A 20,316-nucleotide genomic window follows, 5' to 3' on the forward strand; every position below is an offset into this window, starting at 1 on the left:
TTTACGTGTGCCCCAAGAAAGTGTTTTATGACCATTTCTTTTCATGTTTTATATTAGTGACCTCGCAGTCAACGCCCTTGCCTAGTTGAATACACTGGTTCACGTCAAATCATCGAAGTTAAGCAACGTTGGGCGGGCTGGTATTTGAATGCCAAGCGCCGTTGGCAGCTTTCCCTTTGTCTCTGTGGAACTGGGAGGAGAGGTGGTGGCAAATATTTCCTGATCGGAAGGCTTTTCACCAATGCCCTGGATCAAATTGTAAACATATACGCAGTGTCTCTTTGAACGAACGCATGTGACAATTGAAAGCAATCCTTTCGTCGGCTGTATACGTTCAATCGGCTGGGCTCTAGAAGCTACTGGACAGGGATAGCCTCTGTGCCGGCACCGAGTTTCGCCCTCTCCTTTCTCTCATCATCACACGACGCAAACATGACACGACACCAAACACACGCCCATTCCAGTCATCTACACACTCAGATACACTTTAACACACGACTCTCACACTTCACGAAGGAAAGATGCCACTGTACGCCCCGGATAGGGAAAACGTGCTCCTCGAGCTCTCCCAGGCAGTCGTGCCATATGACTTTACTTTCGTATGATTTTCCAGACAACATTAATAATAATCTCAGACTTTCTGTAGATGATACAGTTATCGATAACTAAATGCTGTCCGAACAAGTGCAGAAATATTCTGTCAACTTTTGATGAGATTTCAAAGTGGTGCGAATATTGGCAAGTTGGATTAAATGTTCAGAAAAGTGAAATTTTGCACTTCATCAAACGAATAAACGTTGTATTGTATGACGACAATATCAGTGAATATAGGTTCAGTCGTAGATAAAGAAACCGGAAGTCTTCGAAGGAGATTGTGTGAGAAACACTCGTACGATCTACATCTACATATGCATCTACATGGATACTCTGGAAATCACATTTAAGTGCCTGGCAGAGGGTTCATCGAAACACCTTCACAATTCTCTATTATTCCAATCTCGTATAGCACGCGGAAAGAATGAACACCTACATCTTTCCGTACGAGTTCTGATTTCCTTATTTTATCGTAGTGATCGTTCCGCCCTATGTAGGTCGGTTTCAACAAAATATTTTCGCATTCGAAGGAGAATTCCTAGAATATTGCTGAAGTGTATTGGAGCCTTACCAAATAGGACTAGCAAGGGATATTGAACGCATACAAAGAGGAGCAGCGAGTGGCGAGAGATTTGTTTGATGCAAGTATTCACATGAGGACAGGTAAAAACTATACCGCGAAAGCCTACTTAGAATGTTTCAAGAACCAAATCTAAGTGATGAATCTAGGAGTATACAACAAACCCGACGAATGGCTACCCAAGGTATTCTTAGGACAAGATTAGAGTAATTACAGCACGGACGGAGGCGCTTAAGTAATCACTCTTCCCATACGCCATGCTTGAATGGGACATGAAGAAGCCCTACTCGTGAACTGGGAAGTACTCTCTACCATGCACTTCACAATGGTTTGATAGTATGCATGTCGATGAATATTTAAGTAATGCGGAATTGACTACTAGATGACAGTATAACACGGAAGCGTGTGTTTGCGCGTGTGTGTGTGTGTGTGTGTGTGTGGAGGGGAGGGGAGTTACTGTGTTGTCACTCCAAAAGCAGTAACAGTACAGTGTGTTGGGCAGGACTTGGAACTGAGCAACGAATCCAACAGGAATACTTCAAACCTTGTAAAGCTGGAGACTACACCCTGTGGCAAACCAATAGAAGGGTTTAGGCCTGGTGAATGCTTGAGTAACAGTACTTGCCGTCATGAATAGTGGCAACCGTGATGTGCCGAGAAAGTTGCGTCAACGGTAGTTTTTATGGTTAGGATGGGTCCTCTTACTGCACTTGAGAAATCGCTAAACGCGGAATGATATGTACACATGTTACAACATTGTGTACTTTGTAGAGCAGTGAAACAATTCTGAGACGATGACTGTATCAGCATAACAGCGCCCTCTGTCATAAATCAGCATCTGTGAGGCAGTGGTTCGTGGTAGTAAAATTCCTGAAATGGACGGACCTGCCCAGAGTCTCAACCTGTACCCAAAGGAATACCTTCGACGTAAGTGACATCGTCGACTTCGCTCCAGAAGGAAGTGTTCAACATCACTACCCTGCATGTTATCAACTTTTGAGGTAGACTGGGCTGCCATTCCTCAGCAGACATTCAGACAATTAATTGAAAGTGCCGCCGCCTAAATTCAGACCGCCATAAAGGCGAAGGGCGGACATACTCCGTATTAATGTCCAGGCACTTTTATCAGCTGGTGTTTTTGAATAACACGAGTAGATACATTCTATACACTGGCATAGGATGTCCATTTAAAATTATGAGGTTATGAGGAAGCACTTGAAAATGACAAGTCGGTGAGTACAGTTGATCTTGTGAAAAAGATGTGATTGTAATAGGTGGAAAAAGAAATTGTCTTTTAACGAATATCTAGTTGTGGCGCCCGACATGCAAGAACTTACTGTCGAAATTTATTAAAAACACGAAACTATTTTGTGTACCGAGGTATCGTCGTAACAGATATGGGTTTTCAAACATAACGTTCAATATACTGCAGAAATAGTCGGCCGATGTACTGACTGTGAAACTTCTCTGCAATGTAGCCTGCTGTGCTATGTGTGACACTAGTTGAAATGGACCACTATATTTCGTTTTTGTTTATTTAACTGAAAAAAGTGGAGATAATCTTCCGGTGCATTGAAGGTGCTTGAGATGAATAGTGGGACTCAATTTGTGTACTCTTGCTTAACCGTATATTCAGACTGGTTTTACATTAAGTCTTTCTCCGCGTAACACTTTGGTTGTTATGCAGGTTTCATGAGCACCGGTGATTCGGTTGTGACCGGCAACATGGGATTCAAAGATCATGTTATGGCGCTCCGCTGGGTCAAGGACAATATTTCTGCCTTCGGTGGAGACACCGACAACATCACGATATTCGGCGAGAGCGCTGGCAGCAGGGCGTGTCATCTGCTCGTCCTGTCGCCGCTGGCCAAAGGTAAGAAAGAGATCTGGCTCACTGCTTCGCGAATACGCTGTAGGATTTAGCGTCATTGCTGGTCTTGAACGCATTTGCAGTTGTGAACTTGCTTTACGTCGTAGGTGTTTCAAAGAACTTAAACGCAACAGTATATTTTACAACATTTCCAATGAATAAGTACATAACAAGGTCAATCACTATGAAGTGTGTCACGAATTTTTGATTGCCGCAATGGTTGTATGCGACAGCTGCACACAACCGCTTTGCAAGCATTGCGTAAATATTTCAATGGTTCAACTGGCTATGAGAACTATGGGACTTAACTTTTGAGGTCATCAGTCCCCTAGAACTTAGAACTACTTAAACCTTACCAACCTAAGGACATCACACACATCCATGCCCGAGGCAGGATTCGAACCTGCGAACGTAGCGGTCGCGCGGTTCGAGACTGGAGCGCCGGCCACCTCGGCCGGCACGTAAGTACTGCGTATATCTGGTCGTTACATAATGTACTCCAGAAAGATGTCTACAGCATAAATAGTGCGAGAAATCGTCGTGCTGTCTCCTACGTCCTCTCCTCCATCACTTTAATCATAAATTTTCGGCACACTTTCCATTTTTTCTTCACCAGTTAAAATTTGGTCTGTTTTACTGTTTTCCTCATTCAGCCAGTTACCAACCATTCCTTAACGCTTTTCTTATTGTGCTTGTCCTTTGGTAACTTTTTTATAGCTACGGTACTGCGATGTATATTCATCTACACACATGCACTCTTGTCCACTTAAGTAAGTGCATGTGAACAATGGCCGGAACCAGAGGTCACACCTGGGACGACTGACGTTAAATATTCATGTCTTTTGTCATGTAACTAAGTCAGAATTAAAGTTCCTGTCTTATAGCTATGGAAACATCCTCGCTTCACTCGTAACTCGAGGACGCAAGTAGATAAAAATGCGAGTAAATAAGTAATGTGAGGAAGATAACATTACTAGCAAGCTACAAAAACATATCCGTTTGCAAATATTGTTACAGGGGATTGTATTTTAGGTACTTATTTCGTAGTGACTGATCCTGCTTTATATGTACGTACTTAGGAACTAAGTTTTCTATGAGACTGCATATATATTTGGATTTAAGAAAATAAAGCGTATCTGTTTACACTTAATTTCAGACACATTCAATGATTCGACACCCATATGTGCAACGAGTGAGCGCATTAGCGTGAGTCTAGAGTATTTCAGTAGGCTGACTCGTGACAAGGCACTGACAGTTTTCTGTTATTTGAACTACACAACCATGAATAGTACAGTGAAACCAGATATTATCGTCTTGTACAGCACTACACTATATTCTAGAGAATATTAACCAGGGATGCATCTTATTACGCATCACCAGATTATTGTCCACGGTTCGTCGAATAATATAAGCAATGGAAAACTGTAAACCCGTTTTCAGTATCGTTCCATAATCACGATGATATTTTGCTGTAGGAATACAGCTCTGGTGTCCTTATTCTCCAGAGTAAGCGGGACGAGCAGCATAGAGATCGTCCACATCAGGTGATGTACATTACTGACATTACTTCCTTATTAGAATTTACAAAGGCCAACGTACGGCCCCTTCAAAACAGAGACATTATCAGCCGGCAGCGTCGACACTTCCGTATTTCGCCATCACACTGTCACAGTATCCCTCTTCTTAATTTACTGTCAAACATAGTTGTCCTTTATTCAAGATTTTCTGTTCGAGAGTGCGTTATTTAACAGACATTATTGTCTTAATTTAATTTGTTTTTCTCGACAAAGATTATGTTGTCTTTTACTTACAACTGAGGAAAATATTGTAACCTGTTTGTGTTTGTCTTTCGTTTCAGACGGTTACAAGAAATGCTATCATGAGACAATATACTTCTGAGCGCCGTTACAAGAAATGATATCCTGGTACAATATGTTTCTGAGCGCCTATATTAAGTGAGATCTGCTTTCGCAGGACAGAGCGAATCAGATTGTGGAAAGGAGCCAAGATCATTTACTGTTGCTTACACAAGAACACACAACTTTCTTCATCGAAAACCAATACACAGTTTTCTCTTTAAAACAATAAGGATGAACTCACGGCTGAGTGCCCAAGTAACATCTCAATAATAAGGACTAAATAATTCCTTTTAAAAATCAAGGATTTAGAAAAACGGTTAAAGGCCTTACTTAAGTAAAATTAAAATATGTTCTTGGCTAAAGGACCAAATAATGTATTAGATCTGCAAAGGAAATTTTTAAAAGGCAAGCATTTACCACTTTCGGCTAAAAGCCATAATAAGGAAAATGTAAATTAATTCCTCGGCTGGAAGCCCAATAATATTTCAGCATAATGAAGGGGAACCTTTAAAGACAAGCATTTACACAGGATAACAAAAATCCATCTTAAGAAAACTTGAAATATCTTGCTGGCTGAAGGCCCAAACAATTATTCAAAATAATTAAAGACAAACCTTAAGATAAGCATTTACACAGGATTCAAGATAATTAAAGAGAAACTCTACAGACAGGAATTTACACATTACATCTGAAAGCCACAGATTTTAAAACAAACGCAGCTTAAGGCCTAAATACAGAGCAAACACGAATTGCAAATAAAACACGGCTGAAGGTGTAAAATATTTCTCATAAGGTTCGACCGAAGGCCATATATTGAACACCAACACAAACTAAATTAATACATGGCTGAAGACCTCACACAGTACTTGAGATCAAAGAAAATCACAATCCCAAACAACAGAACAATGGTGCTTAGGAGTGTTCTAAGGGTCGGCCTGGGGATGAAACTCTAACAACAGTTTAGGTGAGATAGGCAGCCAAGTGTAACACTAAATAATCGGGTGGCAGCAAGACATAGGGACGGCTGACGCACCAACTAACAACCTAATCAATTCCCTTTCACCCGACCCACGTCACGACAACCGAAAATATGAGCGAGGACGAAGATCCCAGCAGCACTACGTCTTGACGATTGGACACCAACACACCATGCGTTGCTGCTTGCAGGAACGGCCCAGGAAGCAACAACCAGTAATGAATAAAGAGATGTCACGGCAGTTGAGGTTACATGCAGGTTAAGTGATTACTCAGCTTCAGTATCCAGGTCTGGTGGGCGACGAACTATGCAGCTCTCGCAGTTAGTGCCTCACAACTCCGACTGCATGTGCACGCCACCAGCTGCCCCAGCCTGACCTCACGCCGTGGAGACTTCCTCGCTGCTCTGTCGCAACCGACCGACTGGCTACTCTGGTACGCAGACAGCATTCATCTGCTCAGCGGAAATCACAGAAGCTACACACAGTTCCACGTAAACACTTGCACCAAGAACTCCAACAATCTTAAAACCAATCACCGTGGAACAACAAGGAGAAATCACAAGTCGACACACAAAGAGTTTCCGAAATACACGTCGTCCGATGAGACGAGCGACCGAACGACCAACCAAGGTCTTCCCCTCTCAAATTATGAGTGTAGGCAATGGTCGGGCGAGTATTGGCTGTCTGGACTGGAGCTCACTGCAGCTCCAACCCGATTCAACTCGATGTACATTTGGAACTCGAAGACACAGCAACCGGGGAACAACTGGCTCGGACCCACCTATGCAGAGGTAAATCTTGCCCATCGCCCACGACATCTCTGCACGAGGAAGGAGCCGACCCACGTCCGGCAAGATGACCCACTGACGAGGCCCAGAAATGGTCAAATGACCAAATATATGTTGCCCAATGAAACGACCAATCGAACGACCAAGTAGCGTCGTTCCCGCTCCAGTGTCCTGTCGGACAGTGCATGTGAGTCCCCAGCGGTCGGGAGAGTACTGGCTGTGCAGACCTTACTGGAACTCCATTCCGACCGAACTTCAAACACACGACGACCCGGAAATACTAGCGGTCGCTCCAGAGATGGTACGACAGTACCCTTATCGATAAGCGCTGCTGCTGCCACTCACGGACATGCAAACCAGCAAAGTAGTGACGCCAGTAAATCGAATTAAAAGAAAAACGAGGTCACAGAACGACAAAAAACAAGATGAAGAGCAATAAACGGCATGAACGCGAGCCGCGCACGGCTCATTGATTATAAATGGGAGCTGAAATTTAATCGCTGTTAATGCTAGACTTCTTCAGTCAACCGCGACGACAACCGCCTGGTGTTGGCAGTGTCCGCCTTGTGGAAACGACAGTTCGAAGACGCTAGAAGACGGTCGTCCTGTCACACATGTTCAGTCTGAACGTCTCCCATTGGAGTGGCGTTGCACAGCCAATTCGTTGTACTGGTGATTCTAGGTCTGAAGTCACATGTGTTGCTTTAGCTATGTGATTATTCGTGATGATGCTCTTAAACTGTTAGCTGTCAGGATCACTGAAGAATGCTACTAGACCTCTACTTTTTGTCACTGTCTTGTTTCGAGTTGGTTCATGTTATCTCCTCGGGCATAGCCTCTCTCGATAGGCAATGCAATGACGAAATGTGACGCACTTACTGCATCTAACGGTGAGCCAACGATCTGCTCTCGTTGAAAGTTACACATATCTCATTTCACCCACCTCTCTTGGCTATTAGAGAATATCCAGCGCATCCCTAGAATACTGCGATCAGACATACTTTATCTGCGAACGGGAGTGATTCTCTGTGAGTGGTCACTGTTACTGCCTCAAGAAGCTGAATGTCGTTGTTTCTGATATTAAATGGTAATCCTTAGGTCAATTTTCTCAATGAGGTATCTTTGGAACCGCAGTAAAACGAAGTGCACAAATAAATTCCTGATTGCGAAGACTGGATGACGTGTGGTAGGACAGCGATACCTATTAACAGAGTCTTGAGCAGTTAAGTGACGCAGATATGATGGTCAAAGAGTGTTCACTAGGGGAACAAAGGTGAGGCGATAGAAGCGCCGTTGTCATACACATGGAGCCCCTGAAAAACACTGATCTCTAAGCTGGGTAAAATTCCCTTGATCATAGCGATGACCGTCGAAAAAAGTTAGCGGAAAAAGGAACAAAGGAAAATGGGATGACTGTTTTCCGTAAGTGAATTGAACGTAAATAACAAGAAATTTTTTAAGTAAGTTGTCAGTTTCCAACGAGAAATGGCTAATTAATTCCGTGGCCCTTCAAATATGACATGTATCATGTTTCGAAACCATAGAAAAAGCATGCTTATTCAGGATAATCGGTGTTTCTAGATTATCTCTGCAGTCTGGGTCCATATTAACGCAGTATACCGGGACCTTGCTGCAACTGCAACATGTTTTGAGAGGGACGATCAGAGGTTGACTTGGTTGTTTTCCTCTTTTTTTTTACGCAAGATGCAGATATTTTAAGTGAGTTAAACCTGTTGTACTTAAGTTGTTTTAGTGAGGAATAGCTGACAGATGTATTGGATACGACAACACCGCGCTTCCAGCAGTGCTCAGATAAAACACAATGATGTCATACTTTACTGAATGAACACTCTCTCTCTCTCTCTCTCTCTCTCTCTCTCACACACACACACACTCACACACACACACACACACCGAGGGGGGGGGGGGGGGAGGCGATAGAAACAAAGCAGAGTGTGTGTGTGTGTGTGTGTGTGTGTGAGAGAGAGAGAGAGAGAGAGAGAGAGAGAAAGAGAGAGAGAGAGAGAGAGGGTGGGAGGAGGGGAGAGATTGCGGGTTTTGGTAGGTAAATGATTTTCAATAACACTGGCTGTCAAAAAAGGTGAAGCACCAGAAGAAATGGTTTTCTGTCAATCCAACTTCGTATGCATACATATCATCGGCGAGTATGTAAATGATTACTGCAGCAGTTCTCTTTGACATACAGAACTGCTACCAGAGAGCATTAGTATTGTTCGTGTTTAGGAATCTTATCAGCACTGGTGCGATACCGTAAGGGACGTGAAAAGCGATAGATGTTCAGTGAACACTGGACACAAAGAAACTGTATGCTCACGTGAGGCAGCATCATTAGAACTTGACATAGACTGAAAGGAGCGTCATTGTGAGTAATCATTTGGCAGGAACAGGAGAACTTCCTACTTTCTGGATACAATTCGACGTTTAACACAGTTACTGAACTGGGATGCAAGACGTCATAAGTGACCTTAAAGGTTGCCTACTTGCAGGAGTTGGTCTACTACCTTTCACCATGAAGGCTAGTCGTCATGCCCCTCTTCTCGGCCCTCTCCTCCCGTGTCCTCCAGTCACAGTCCCGAATTTTTTTTTTTGGTCATCAGTCTACCGATTGGTTTGATGCGGCCCGCCACGAATTCCTTTCCTGTGCTAACATCTTCATCTCAGAGTAGCACTTGCAACCTACGATCTCAATTATTTGCTTGACGTATTCCAATCTCTGTCTTCCTCTACAGTTTTAGCCCTCTAGAGCTCCCTCTAGTACCATAGAAGTCATTCCCTCATATCTTAGCAGATATCCTATCATCCTGTCCCTTCTCCTTATCAGTGTTTTCCACATATTCCTTTCCTCTCCGATTCTGCGTAGAACCTCCTCATTCCTTACCTTATCAGTCCACCTAATTTTCAACATTCGTCTACAGCAGCACATCTCAAATGCTTCGATTCTCTTCTGTTCCGGTTTTCCCACAGTCCATGTTTCACTACCATACAATGCTGTACTCGAGACGTACATCCTCAGAAATTTCTTCCTCAAATTAATGCCGGTATTTGATATTAGTAGACTTCTCTTGGCCAGAAATGCCTTCATTGCCATAGCGAGTCTGCTTTTGATGTACTCCTTGCTCCGTCCGTCATTGGTTATTTTACTGCCTAGGTAGCAGAATTCCTTGACTTCGTTGATGTTAAGTTTCTCGCTGTTCTCATTTCTACCACTTCTCATTACCTTCGTCTTTCTCCGATTTACTCTCAAACCATACTGTGTACTCATTACACTGTTCATTCCGTTCAGCAGATCATTTAATTCTTCTTCACTTTCACTCAGGATAGCAATGTCATCAGCGAATCGTATCATTGATATCCTTTCACCTTGTATTTTAATTCCACTCCTGAACCTTTCTTTTATTTCCATCACTGCTTCCTCGATGTACAGATTGAAGAGTAGGGGCGAAAGGCTACAGCCTTGTCTTACACCCTTCTTAATACGAGCACTTCGTTCTTGATCGTCCACTCTTATTATTCCCTCTTGGTTGTTGTACATATTGTATATGACCCGTCTCTCCCTATAGCTTACCCCTACTTTTTTCAGAATCTCGAACAGCTTGCACCATTTTATATTGTCGAACGCTTTTTCCAGGTCGACAAATCCTATGAAAGTGTCTTGATTTTTCTTTAGCCTTGCTTCCATAATTAGCCGTAACGTCAGAATTGCCTCTCTCGTCCCTTTACTTTTCCTAAAGCCAAACTGATCGTCACCTAGCGCATTCTCAATTTTCTTTTCCATTCTTCTGTGTATTATTCTTGTAAGCAGCTTCGATGCATGAGTTGTTAAGCTGATTGTGCGATAATTCTCGCACTTGTCAGCTCTTGCCGTCTTCGGAATTGTGTGGATGATACTTTTCCGAAAGTCAGATGGTATATCGCCAGACTCATATATTCTACACACCAACGTGAATAGTCGTTTTGTTGCTACTTCCCCCAATGATTTTAGAAATTCTGATGGAATGTTATCTATCCCTTTTACCAGCCATTAAAACAACACACCCAATCAGTATGTACCCCATGTGGCATTTTCTCCTAAAGCCACATTCCTTAGCCAGACAGAGTTTCTGACCAAACGCATATTTCGATCTCCCAATCACAGTCCAATATTTTACTGATCATCTACACAAAACAGCCATTCGCTATGTAGTCCCCGACCCGCCATAACGGCATTGTTGAGAAGATTCCAGATAGCCTGAATTAAGTCAACAAAGAAAGTAGCCAGTCATTACGTAGCCTCAGAGTAGCGAGCTTGCCCGTAGCAAAAATAATCCAATGGACTTGAATTGACTAACTAAACAGCCAGTCAGTATATAGCACCAGAGCTGACATCCTGGCCATGCTCAAGAGTACACTGACGGGAAATAATCATAACACCAAGAATTAGTTGTGCGATATAAACGAAAGTTGGTGGGAGTGTTACTAGATCTGAAAGATGAATATTCAAATTTCGCGCCAGTCGCATAAGAGTAACGGTAGCAGCACCAATACCAGAATACAAATAATGTTTCCTTCAAGTAGACGCTATAATGCTAGTGAGCGTTAGTTACTTTTGAGACTGAAAATGGTGATGTTAGACAAGAAGGCCTGTAAGGCGACAAAGACGCTCTTACAAATCCCTCACTTAGTTTTACGAGGTGGTGTCATAGGGTTACGAGAAGCTGTATGTCCCTTCTGCGATATTGCAGAAAGACTTGGCCGGAATGTAGCCACTGTACGTGATTGCTGGCACTGGTGGTCACTAGAATATACGGTCGCAGGAAGACCAGGCTCCAGACTGTAACGGGGTCTTCCCTGTCAGACCACCTACTCGGCGTTTGGCTGTGTTCCATTATACAGCATCCACAGCAGCAGTTTGAGCAGCATTTGGCAGCACAGTGATACAACATTCTGGTATAAATCGGTTACTACAAAGACAGCTCCGAGCCCTTAAGCGTGCATTGAACTGACCGAAAATTACCACCGACTGTAGTGGTGTCAAGTGAGAGCACATTTGGATGCAGAGTGTTGGCCTGTTGGTTTTTTTTTTTTTAACTGATTATCCCTCGGTGCTAGAGATTGCTGCGTGTTGCTTACACGTGGGCCAGTTGAGGACCTGCGCCCACCCCATCTGCATGTTAGACGCACTGGACATGCAGCTAGAACCATCCTCTGCGGTAAAATTTCGTATGTTTATCTCATACACCATGACTGTAAATTTGTACGTCAATCTGGTGATCCGACCCATTCGGTTGCCATTCATGAACAGAATTCCTGGGAGTGTTTTCCACTCTCGAACGGCGCACGGGAAAAACGAGCACTTAATTTTTTCTATGCGAGCCCCCATTTCTCTTATTTGATCGTGAAGATAATTTCTCCCTATGTAGATGGGTGCCAACAGAATCGGAGGAGAAAACTGGTGATTGAAATTTCATGAGATGATCCCGTTGCAACGAAAAACGCGTTTGCTTTAATGATAGCCACTTCAATTCGCATATCATGTTTGTGGCAGTATCTCCCACATTTCGCGATATTGCAAAACAAGCTGCACTTTTTTGACTTATTTGCATGTCATACGTCAGTCCCACATGATGCGGATCCCACACCGCTACAGCAATACTCCAGAATAGAGCGGACAAGTGTGTTGTAAGCAGTCTCTTTAGTAGACCTGTTGCACCTTCTAAGTGTTCTGCTAATGAATCGCACTCTTTGGTTTGCTCTACCCACAACATTATCTATGTGATCACTCCAACTTAGGTTATTTGTAATTGTAATCCCAAAGTATTTAGTGGAATTTACAGCCTGAAACTTTGTGCGACTTATCGCGTAATCGAAATTTAGCGGATTTCTTTTAGTGCTCATGTGAATAACTTCACACTTTTCTTTATCCAGAGTCAATTGCCACTTTTCGCACGTGTGACAATGAGGTACTCCATGATGCTCGAACACAGTATATGTTCCAAAACCCTACTGCAAATCGACGTTAGTGATATGGGCCTGCAATTCAGTGGATTTCTCCTACTTTCCTTTTTGGGCATTGGTATGGCTTGAGCAATTTTCCAGTCTTTAGGTATGGATCTTTCTGTGAGCGAGCGGTTATATATAGCTGATTAATATGGAGCTATTGAATCAGCATATTCTGAAAGGAATCTGACTGGTATACAATCAGGACCGGAGTCCTTGCCTTTATTAAGTGATTTAAGCTGCTCCACTACACCGAGGATATCTAATTCTACTTTTCTCATCTTGTCACTTGTTCTTGATTGGAATTCAGGAATATTTACTTCGTATTCTTTGCTGAAGGAGTTTCGGAAATCTTGTTTAGTAACTCTGCTTTAGTGGCACTGTCATCAGTTCATCAATGACTTCACCGTTGTTATCGCGCAGTGAAGGAACTGGTTGCGTCTTGCCACTGGTGTGCTTTATGTATGACCAGAATCTCTTTGGGATATCTGCCAGATTCCGAGACAGAATTTCGTTGTGGAAATTATTAAAAACATCTCGCATTGAAGTACGCATTATAATTCGAACGTCTGCAAAACTTTGCCAGTCTTGGGGATTTAGCGTTCTTTTAAATTTGGCATTCTTTTTTCGTTGCTTCTGAAACAGCGATTTGACCCATGATAAGTATCATCACTTATTAATTTTAGTGGTATATATCACTCAATCGCCATCGATACTCTCTCTTTGAAATGATTCCACGCCTTTTTACGTTTACATAATCAAATCGATAGGAGTAGACTGTCACTTAAAAAGGCGTTGAGAGCATTTTTATCAGATTTTTTAAATTCATTTACCTTGCGTTTCTTTTTTACGCTTGTGGGTGTTACGGTATTCAGCCTAGCAGCAACTGCCTAGTTGTCGCTAATACCTGTATCCGTCATGACACTCCCTATTTATCCAGGGTTATTTGTTGCCAAGCTGCTAAGAGATAAGTATGCTTTCGCAACCATTTACGCTTCGAGTGGGTTCATGAACTAATAGTCAAAATAATTTTCTGAGAAAGCATTCAGTACAGATTCGGACGACGTTTTTACCGGCCGCCGGCTTTAAACGTATAATTTTCCAGCGGATCGAGGGTAGATTGAAGTCACCGCTGTATGAGTGGGATGCCTATTTGAAATCAGACTTAATTTTTCTTTAAATTGTTCAGCAACTATACTTTCTGAGTCGGGGTCAGCAAAACGATCCAATTTAGTCCGATTGTCAAGTATAACATCTACCCATATTATTTCGCAGGAAATATTTATTTCAATTTCACTACAAGGTAAACTACTTGTGACGGCAATAAATGCTCCACAGCCTCTGGTGGACGTAGGTTGTAGTGTTTAGTCATAGATGAAGAGGTTTGCACAGGATAGGCTAGCGTCGAGAGGTGCATCAAACCAGTATTCTGACTGAAAACGACGACAACATCAAGAACATACAAGGGAATAGAGAGATTTATTTTGTTGCGAATTGCAGTAATGTGGAGAGACTTCTTGTGTTATGTCTTACTCGCCGTCTACTGAGAAAGTGAGTTTAGTTGCGCAACTAGTATTGAAGATCGAATATTTCCGAAGTTTTAGCAGTCGTGAATTGCGCACTGCTGTAATTGAAGTTTTATATGAACAACACCAAACAATGAGACTGCAGGTACTGTGACATGAAAGCATGCAATTTTCGTCACATCAGCCTATTCCTATTTGAAAATAACAACGCGTATCATACAACATTTTCACAGCCCTGTTGACATTAAATCCTTGTTTCGAAATGTGACTCGATCCGATCCTTACTTTTCGCAGATAATACACTTATCGATTGAGCTTTACATGACAACGAAAGGCAACCAACCAGATTTCTGAGGCCTATTCTCAAAAGCTCCTTAATCAGATGACACGTTAACGCAAATTTCGACTAGGAGTGAGTGAGAGGGCTTGAGCCTCAGCCCGAAATGTAATATTAATTTGTTAGGAAATGATGTTGTTGTTCTGTATAAGCCTGTCATCTAGTTCCTAAAAAATCACTGAAAATTTTTTACGTTTTAAACCATTTCGTTTTATGTGTGTTTCTTTATCGCGCTTTATCGCGCTTCATAAATGATCACACCGCCTGGCAGCTTGGCATGGGGTACTTCTTATACGAGTTTCTGCTACTACTTCTTATCTAACCCCGTGCCCCATCACCAATTTAAATTACATTACTGGCCATTAAAATTGCTACACCAAGAAGACGTGCAGATGATAAATGGGTATTCATTGGAGAAATATATTATACTAGAACTGAGATGTGGTTACATTTTCACGCAATTTGGGTGCATGAATCCTGAGAAATCAGTACCCAGAACAAACACCTCTGGCCGTAATAACGACCTTGATACGCCTGGGCACTGAGTCAAACAGAGCTTGGATGACGTGTACAGATACAGCTGCCCATGCAGCTTTAACACGATACCACAGTTCATCAAGAGTAGTGACGGGCGTATTGTGACGAGCCAGTTGCTCGGCCACCATTGACCAGACGTTTTCAATTGGTGAGAGATCTGGAGAATTTGCTAGCCCGCCGCTGTGGCCGTGCGGTTCTAAGCGCGTTAGTTTGGAACCGCGTGACCGCTACGGTCGCAGGTTCGAATACTGCCTCGGGCATGGATGTGTGTGATGTCCTTAGGTTAGTTAGGTTTAAGTAGTTCTAAGTTCTAGGGGACTGATGACCTCAGTAGTTAAGTCCCATAGTGCCCAGAGCCATTTGAACCATTTTTTTGGAGAATTTGCTGGCCAGGGCAGCAGTCGAACATTTTCTGTGTCCATAAAGGACCTGCAACATGCGGTCGTGCACTATCCTGCTGAAATATAGGGTTTGGCAGGGATCGAATGAAGGGTAGAGCCACGGATCGTAACACATCTGAAATGTAACGTCCACTGTTCAAAGTGCCGTCAATGCGAACAAGAGGTGACCGAGACATGTAACCAATGGCACCCCATACCATCACGCCTGGTGATACACCAATATGGCGATGACAAATACACGCTTCCACTGTGCGTTCACCCCGATGTCACCAAACACGGATGCGACCATAATGATGCTGTAAACAGAACCTGAATTCATCCGAAAAAATGACGTTTTGTCATTCGTGCGCCCAGGTTCGCCGTTGAGTACACCATCGCAGGCGCTCCTGCCTGTGATGCAGCGTCAAGGATAACCGTAGCCATGGTCTCCGAGCTGATAGTCCATGCTGCTGCAAACGTCGTCGAACTGTTCGTGCAGATGGTTGTTGTCTTGCAAATGTCCTCATCTGTTGACTCAGGAATCGAGACGTGGCTGCACGATCCGTTACAGCCATGCGGATAAGATGCCTGTCATCTCGACTGCTAATGATACGAGGCCGTTGGGATGCAGCACGGCGTTACGTATTACCATCCTGAACCCACCGATTCCATATTCTGCTAACAGTCATTATATCTCGACCAACGCGAGCAGAAATGTCGCGATACGATAAACCGATAGGCTACAATCCGACATTCATCAAAGTCGGAAACGTGATGGTACGCATTTCTCCTCCTTGCACGAGGCATCACAAACAACGTTTCGCCAGGCAACACCGGTCAACTGCTGTTTGTGTATTAGAAATCAGTTGGAAACTTTCCTCACGTGAGCACGTTGTAGGTGTCGCCACCGGCGCCAGCCTTGTGTGAATGCTCTGAAAAACTAATCATTTGCATATCACAGCATCTTCTTGCCGTCGGTTAAATTTCGCGTCAGTAGTCCGTTATCTTCGTGGTGTAGCAAGTTTAATGGCCAGTAGTGTAGCTGTACACGAACTTCGACTGCTGAAATTGCGTAACAGAGCACTTCAGTTACTGTTATTTCGGGAGTTCGGAATAGAACCGAAAATTTATGGAGCCAGGACATACCGCTTGTCAGATGCAGCCCATCTGTGATGGTCCTAGGTTGCCGGCGCCATTCCTGTCATGAGTGCCACGCAGCTGGTTTCTGCTGTACGCTCAGTGGATGACGTGTGGCCAGCGTAACACCTCCTGCAGTCGTCACTCGTTTCGCTCAGTTTTGCAGACCGGTGAAGTTGTCTTTGAACGATGTTCTGAAGGGATGTTAATTACAGCCCATTTATCTTTTCCTCTGATTCTTTCTGCTGGTTGATGCCCATATAGAGCGTTCGAGGGGAAACAACAGGACTGGTTTCCTTTCCCATCTTTCCCCAACCCGAGCATGTGATAGGTCTCTAATGACATCACCTATGACGGGTCGTTAGCCTAATCTTCCTTGATTTTAACGAAGAGCGATGGCCAGTAAAGTGAGCTATTTCGTATATTAGCTGAAAATATAATTTCAGGCACTGTTCACACAGTAGGAAAGATTTCTCATTTGGGATCTCCCCTAGAATTTTTCATTAGTCTCGCCATATGTCTAATGTGGTACTGTAATTATTTCGGCCAGTATGTATATGTCTAATTCTGACGAATTCGTCTTTCCTTAAGTGATCATATGGAGCTTGCGATGCGCATCAAGTACTTCCTATGATACTTCAGTTGGAGTGATCGGAAATTTACAACTACAGCAACATGATTACTCGGCAACTCACACACATGCTTTTGCACAGGGTTCATAGCACCACTTTCAATTTCTCTACTGTTTCATTCTTCAGTAACACATCGGAAAAAGAAATACCGACATCATTCCGTGCGTCCGTGCACTGATTTTTCTTATTTTAATAACGATGGACATCCCCCAGGTATAGGTCAGAGTAAAAAAAATGTTTTTTCTGTCGGAAGTGGGAAGTTGGATACACATTTATTATGATGACTCCCGCCTCAACCCGCAAACAGTCTATCCTTCTCTGTCGATGTCCTCCATCAGTCTCATCTAGTAAGGATCCCTACTACGTAGGACTGACGACCGTAGTGTAGATACTGTGTTCTGTTGATTTCTTGTATATTCTAAGTGTCCCAATTAGACTAAATTAGATTAGATTAGTACTTGTTCCATAGATCATGAACACGACACTTCATAATGATGTGGAACGTGTCAGAGTAATAAAAGGTGTCTATGCAAGATATTATATTACACGAAATATTACATGACACAAAATTTATTTATTTATTTATTTATTTATTTATTTTTTTGGTTGGGGGTGGGGAAGTTACCCACTTACTAGATCCGAAAATTCATCTAATGTGTAGAAGCAGTTGCCATTTAGGAATTCTTTTAACTTTCTTTTAAACGCTATATGGCTATCTGTCAGACTTTTGATGCTATTAGGTAAGTGACCAAGTAGCGGCAGAATTTACCCGCTTCGGAGCCAAAGTTAGATTTAACCTTGAGTAGTGAACTTGAACCTTTCTCCTAGTGTTGTACCCATGTACACTGCTATTACTTTTGAATTCGTTCGGATTGTTAGTAACAATGAAGATCCCTAGCTCTTTAAATAAGTGTCTGCAGGATGATCTTGGATGAGCTCCAGCAATTATTCTGATTTCAAGCTTTTGTGCAATGAACACTCTTTTACTCAATGATAAGTTACCCCAGAATATGATGCCATACGAAAGCAGAGAATGAAAATAGGCGTGGTAAGCTAATTTACTGAGATGTATATCGCCAAAATTTGCAAGACCCTAATAGCATAAGCAGCTGAACTCAAACGTTTCAGCAGATCTTCAGTGTGTTTTTTCCAGTACAACCCCTCATCAATACATACAGCTAGAAATTTTGCATATTCTACCTTAGCTACCGATTTCTGATTGAAGTCTATGTTCATTAATGGTGTCATTCAATTTCCTGTGTGGAACTGTATATACTGTGTTTTGTCAAAGTTTAATGAGAGCTCATTTGCAGAGAACCACTTAATGATTTTTGAAAAACATCGTTTACAATTTCATCAGTTAATTCTTGTCTGTTGGGTGTGATAGATATATTTGTATCGTCGGAAAAAAGTACCAGCTTTGCATCTTCGTGAATATAGAATGGTAAGTCATTAATATACATTAAGAAGAGCAGATGGCCCAAGACCGAACCTTGCGGCACCCCATTCTTGATTGTTCCCCAGTTTGAGAAATTGCCAGTTTTTTGCATATTACGTGAACTGTTTATTTCAACTTTCTACACTCTTCCAGTTAGGTATGATTTAAACCATTTGAGCGCTGTCCCATCAATACTACAGTACTTGAGCTTATCTAGAAGTATTCCATGATTTAAACAATCAAAAGCGTTTGAGAGATCACAAAAAATCCCAACAGGTGACTTCCGGTTACCCAGAGCATTTAATATTTCATTAGTGAAAGTAGATATAGCATTTTCCGTTGAAAAACCTTTCTGGAAACCATACTGACATTTTCTTAAAACTTTATTTTTACTAAAGTGTGGAGCTACTGTACAATAAATTACTTTTTCAAAAATTTTGGATAAGGTAATCAGAAGAGAGATTGGGCGGTAGTTGTTGACATCAGACGTATCTCCTTTTTTATGCAGTGGTTTAACAGTGGCATACTTCAGTCTATCTGAGAAAATACCCTGCCTCAGAGAGCTATTACATATGTGGCTAAGAATCCCACTTATCTCTTGGGAACAAACTTTTATTATCCTGCAGGAAATGCCAATGAAACACAATCGTTGTTTGCCTTCACCACAATATTTTATGTGATGGTCCCAATTTAAGTGCTTATTCCCTAACCTTTAGTTCATTCTGCAACTTCTAAATTTGTGTGATTCAACAGAAACTTTTTAGTATTCGTATGAAGGAGTTCACACTTCTCATTGTCCAGAGTCAGTTGCCTCTTACTGCACCATGTCGATGTATAAATCGTTATGTAATTCGTTATGATTTTCTGATGACTTCACTAGACGTTAAATGACAGCATGATCCACAAAAAATATGAGACTTGCTGAGATGGTCTCCTATATCTTTTATATAAATTAACCGCAGCACAGGTCGTATAACACTTCATTGGGGAACCCCAAGTAAGACTACTGTGTCACCAATTGTGACATTTACGAAAGGAAATTACGGATCCAGTTACATAGCTGAGACGATATTCCACATGTAGCTAGTCTGATCAGAAGCCACTTGGACGTACGGTTGGAAAAGCAATATGGGAATCAAAACATATGGAATCAACTTGAGATATCCTGTCGATAGTCCTAATTACCTCGTATCAATAAAAAGGCGGTTATGTTTCACAAGAATGATATTTTCTGAACCTACGCTTGTCCCAACCCTTTCATTTGGCTCGACATAGTGTATGCAGACTTGCGTTAGTTCTAGATTGTTGTAGATGCCTGCTTCCACTGCTGAGAAATGTGGCTCATCCCGGAGAGTAAGGAACTTGTGAGGGACGCTACACGGAACACTTTGCAGGCCTGTTCCACCGCGCCATCTGCCAGAGCTTAGTGGCACAACGTGGCAGCCTCAACACGTCGGTAGTGGAGCGTACATTCCGGCTGGCGCACCACCTGGGGCTGAAGCAGGGCGCCTCTTCAGAGGAGCTGCTAGCCTTCATGAAGAAGGTCCCCGCCAGGACGCTGGTCGAACAGATGCTGCACTGTCGCTCCCGAGAGGTGAGTGCGGCCGCTAGTATCCGGGGCATGATCCCGCTATTCCTAAGCAGGCAGACTGTCCACAAAGCCC

The 20,316-nt window shown here is 42.7% G+C and overlaps 1 protein-coding gene across 1 annotated transcript in view; it reads left to right on the plus strand.

Moving 5' to 3' along the window:
- The window catches only part of LOC124595160 (esterase E4-like), a 93,082-nt gene that overhangs the window by 26,631 nt on the left and 46,135 nt on the right, over positions 1–20,316 (plus strand). The window contains exons 4-5 of the mRNA XM_047133770.1: positions 2,862–3,047; positions 20,047–20,246. Of these exons, the coding sequence (XP_046989726.1) occupies positions 2,862–3,047; positions 20,047–20,246 (386 nt within the window). The remainder of the gene's footprint in view (positions 1–2,861; positions 3,048–20,046; positions 20,247–20,316) is intronic.

The sequence above is a fragment of the Schistocerca americana genome, chromosome 2, assembly GCF_021461395.2.
Source record: "Schistocerca americana isolate TAMUIC-IGC-003095 chromosome 2, iqSchAmer2.1, whole genome shotgun sequence".
In the NCBI taxonomy this organism is placed as follows: domain Eukaryota; kingdom Metazoa; phylum Arthropoda; class Insecta; order Orthoptera; family Acrididae; genus Schistocerca; species Schistocerca americana.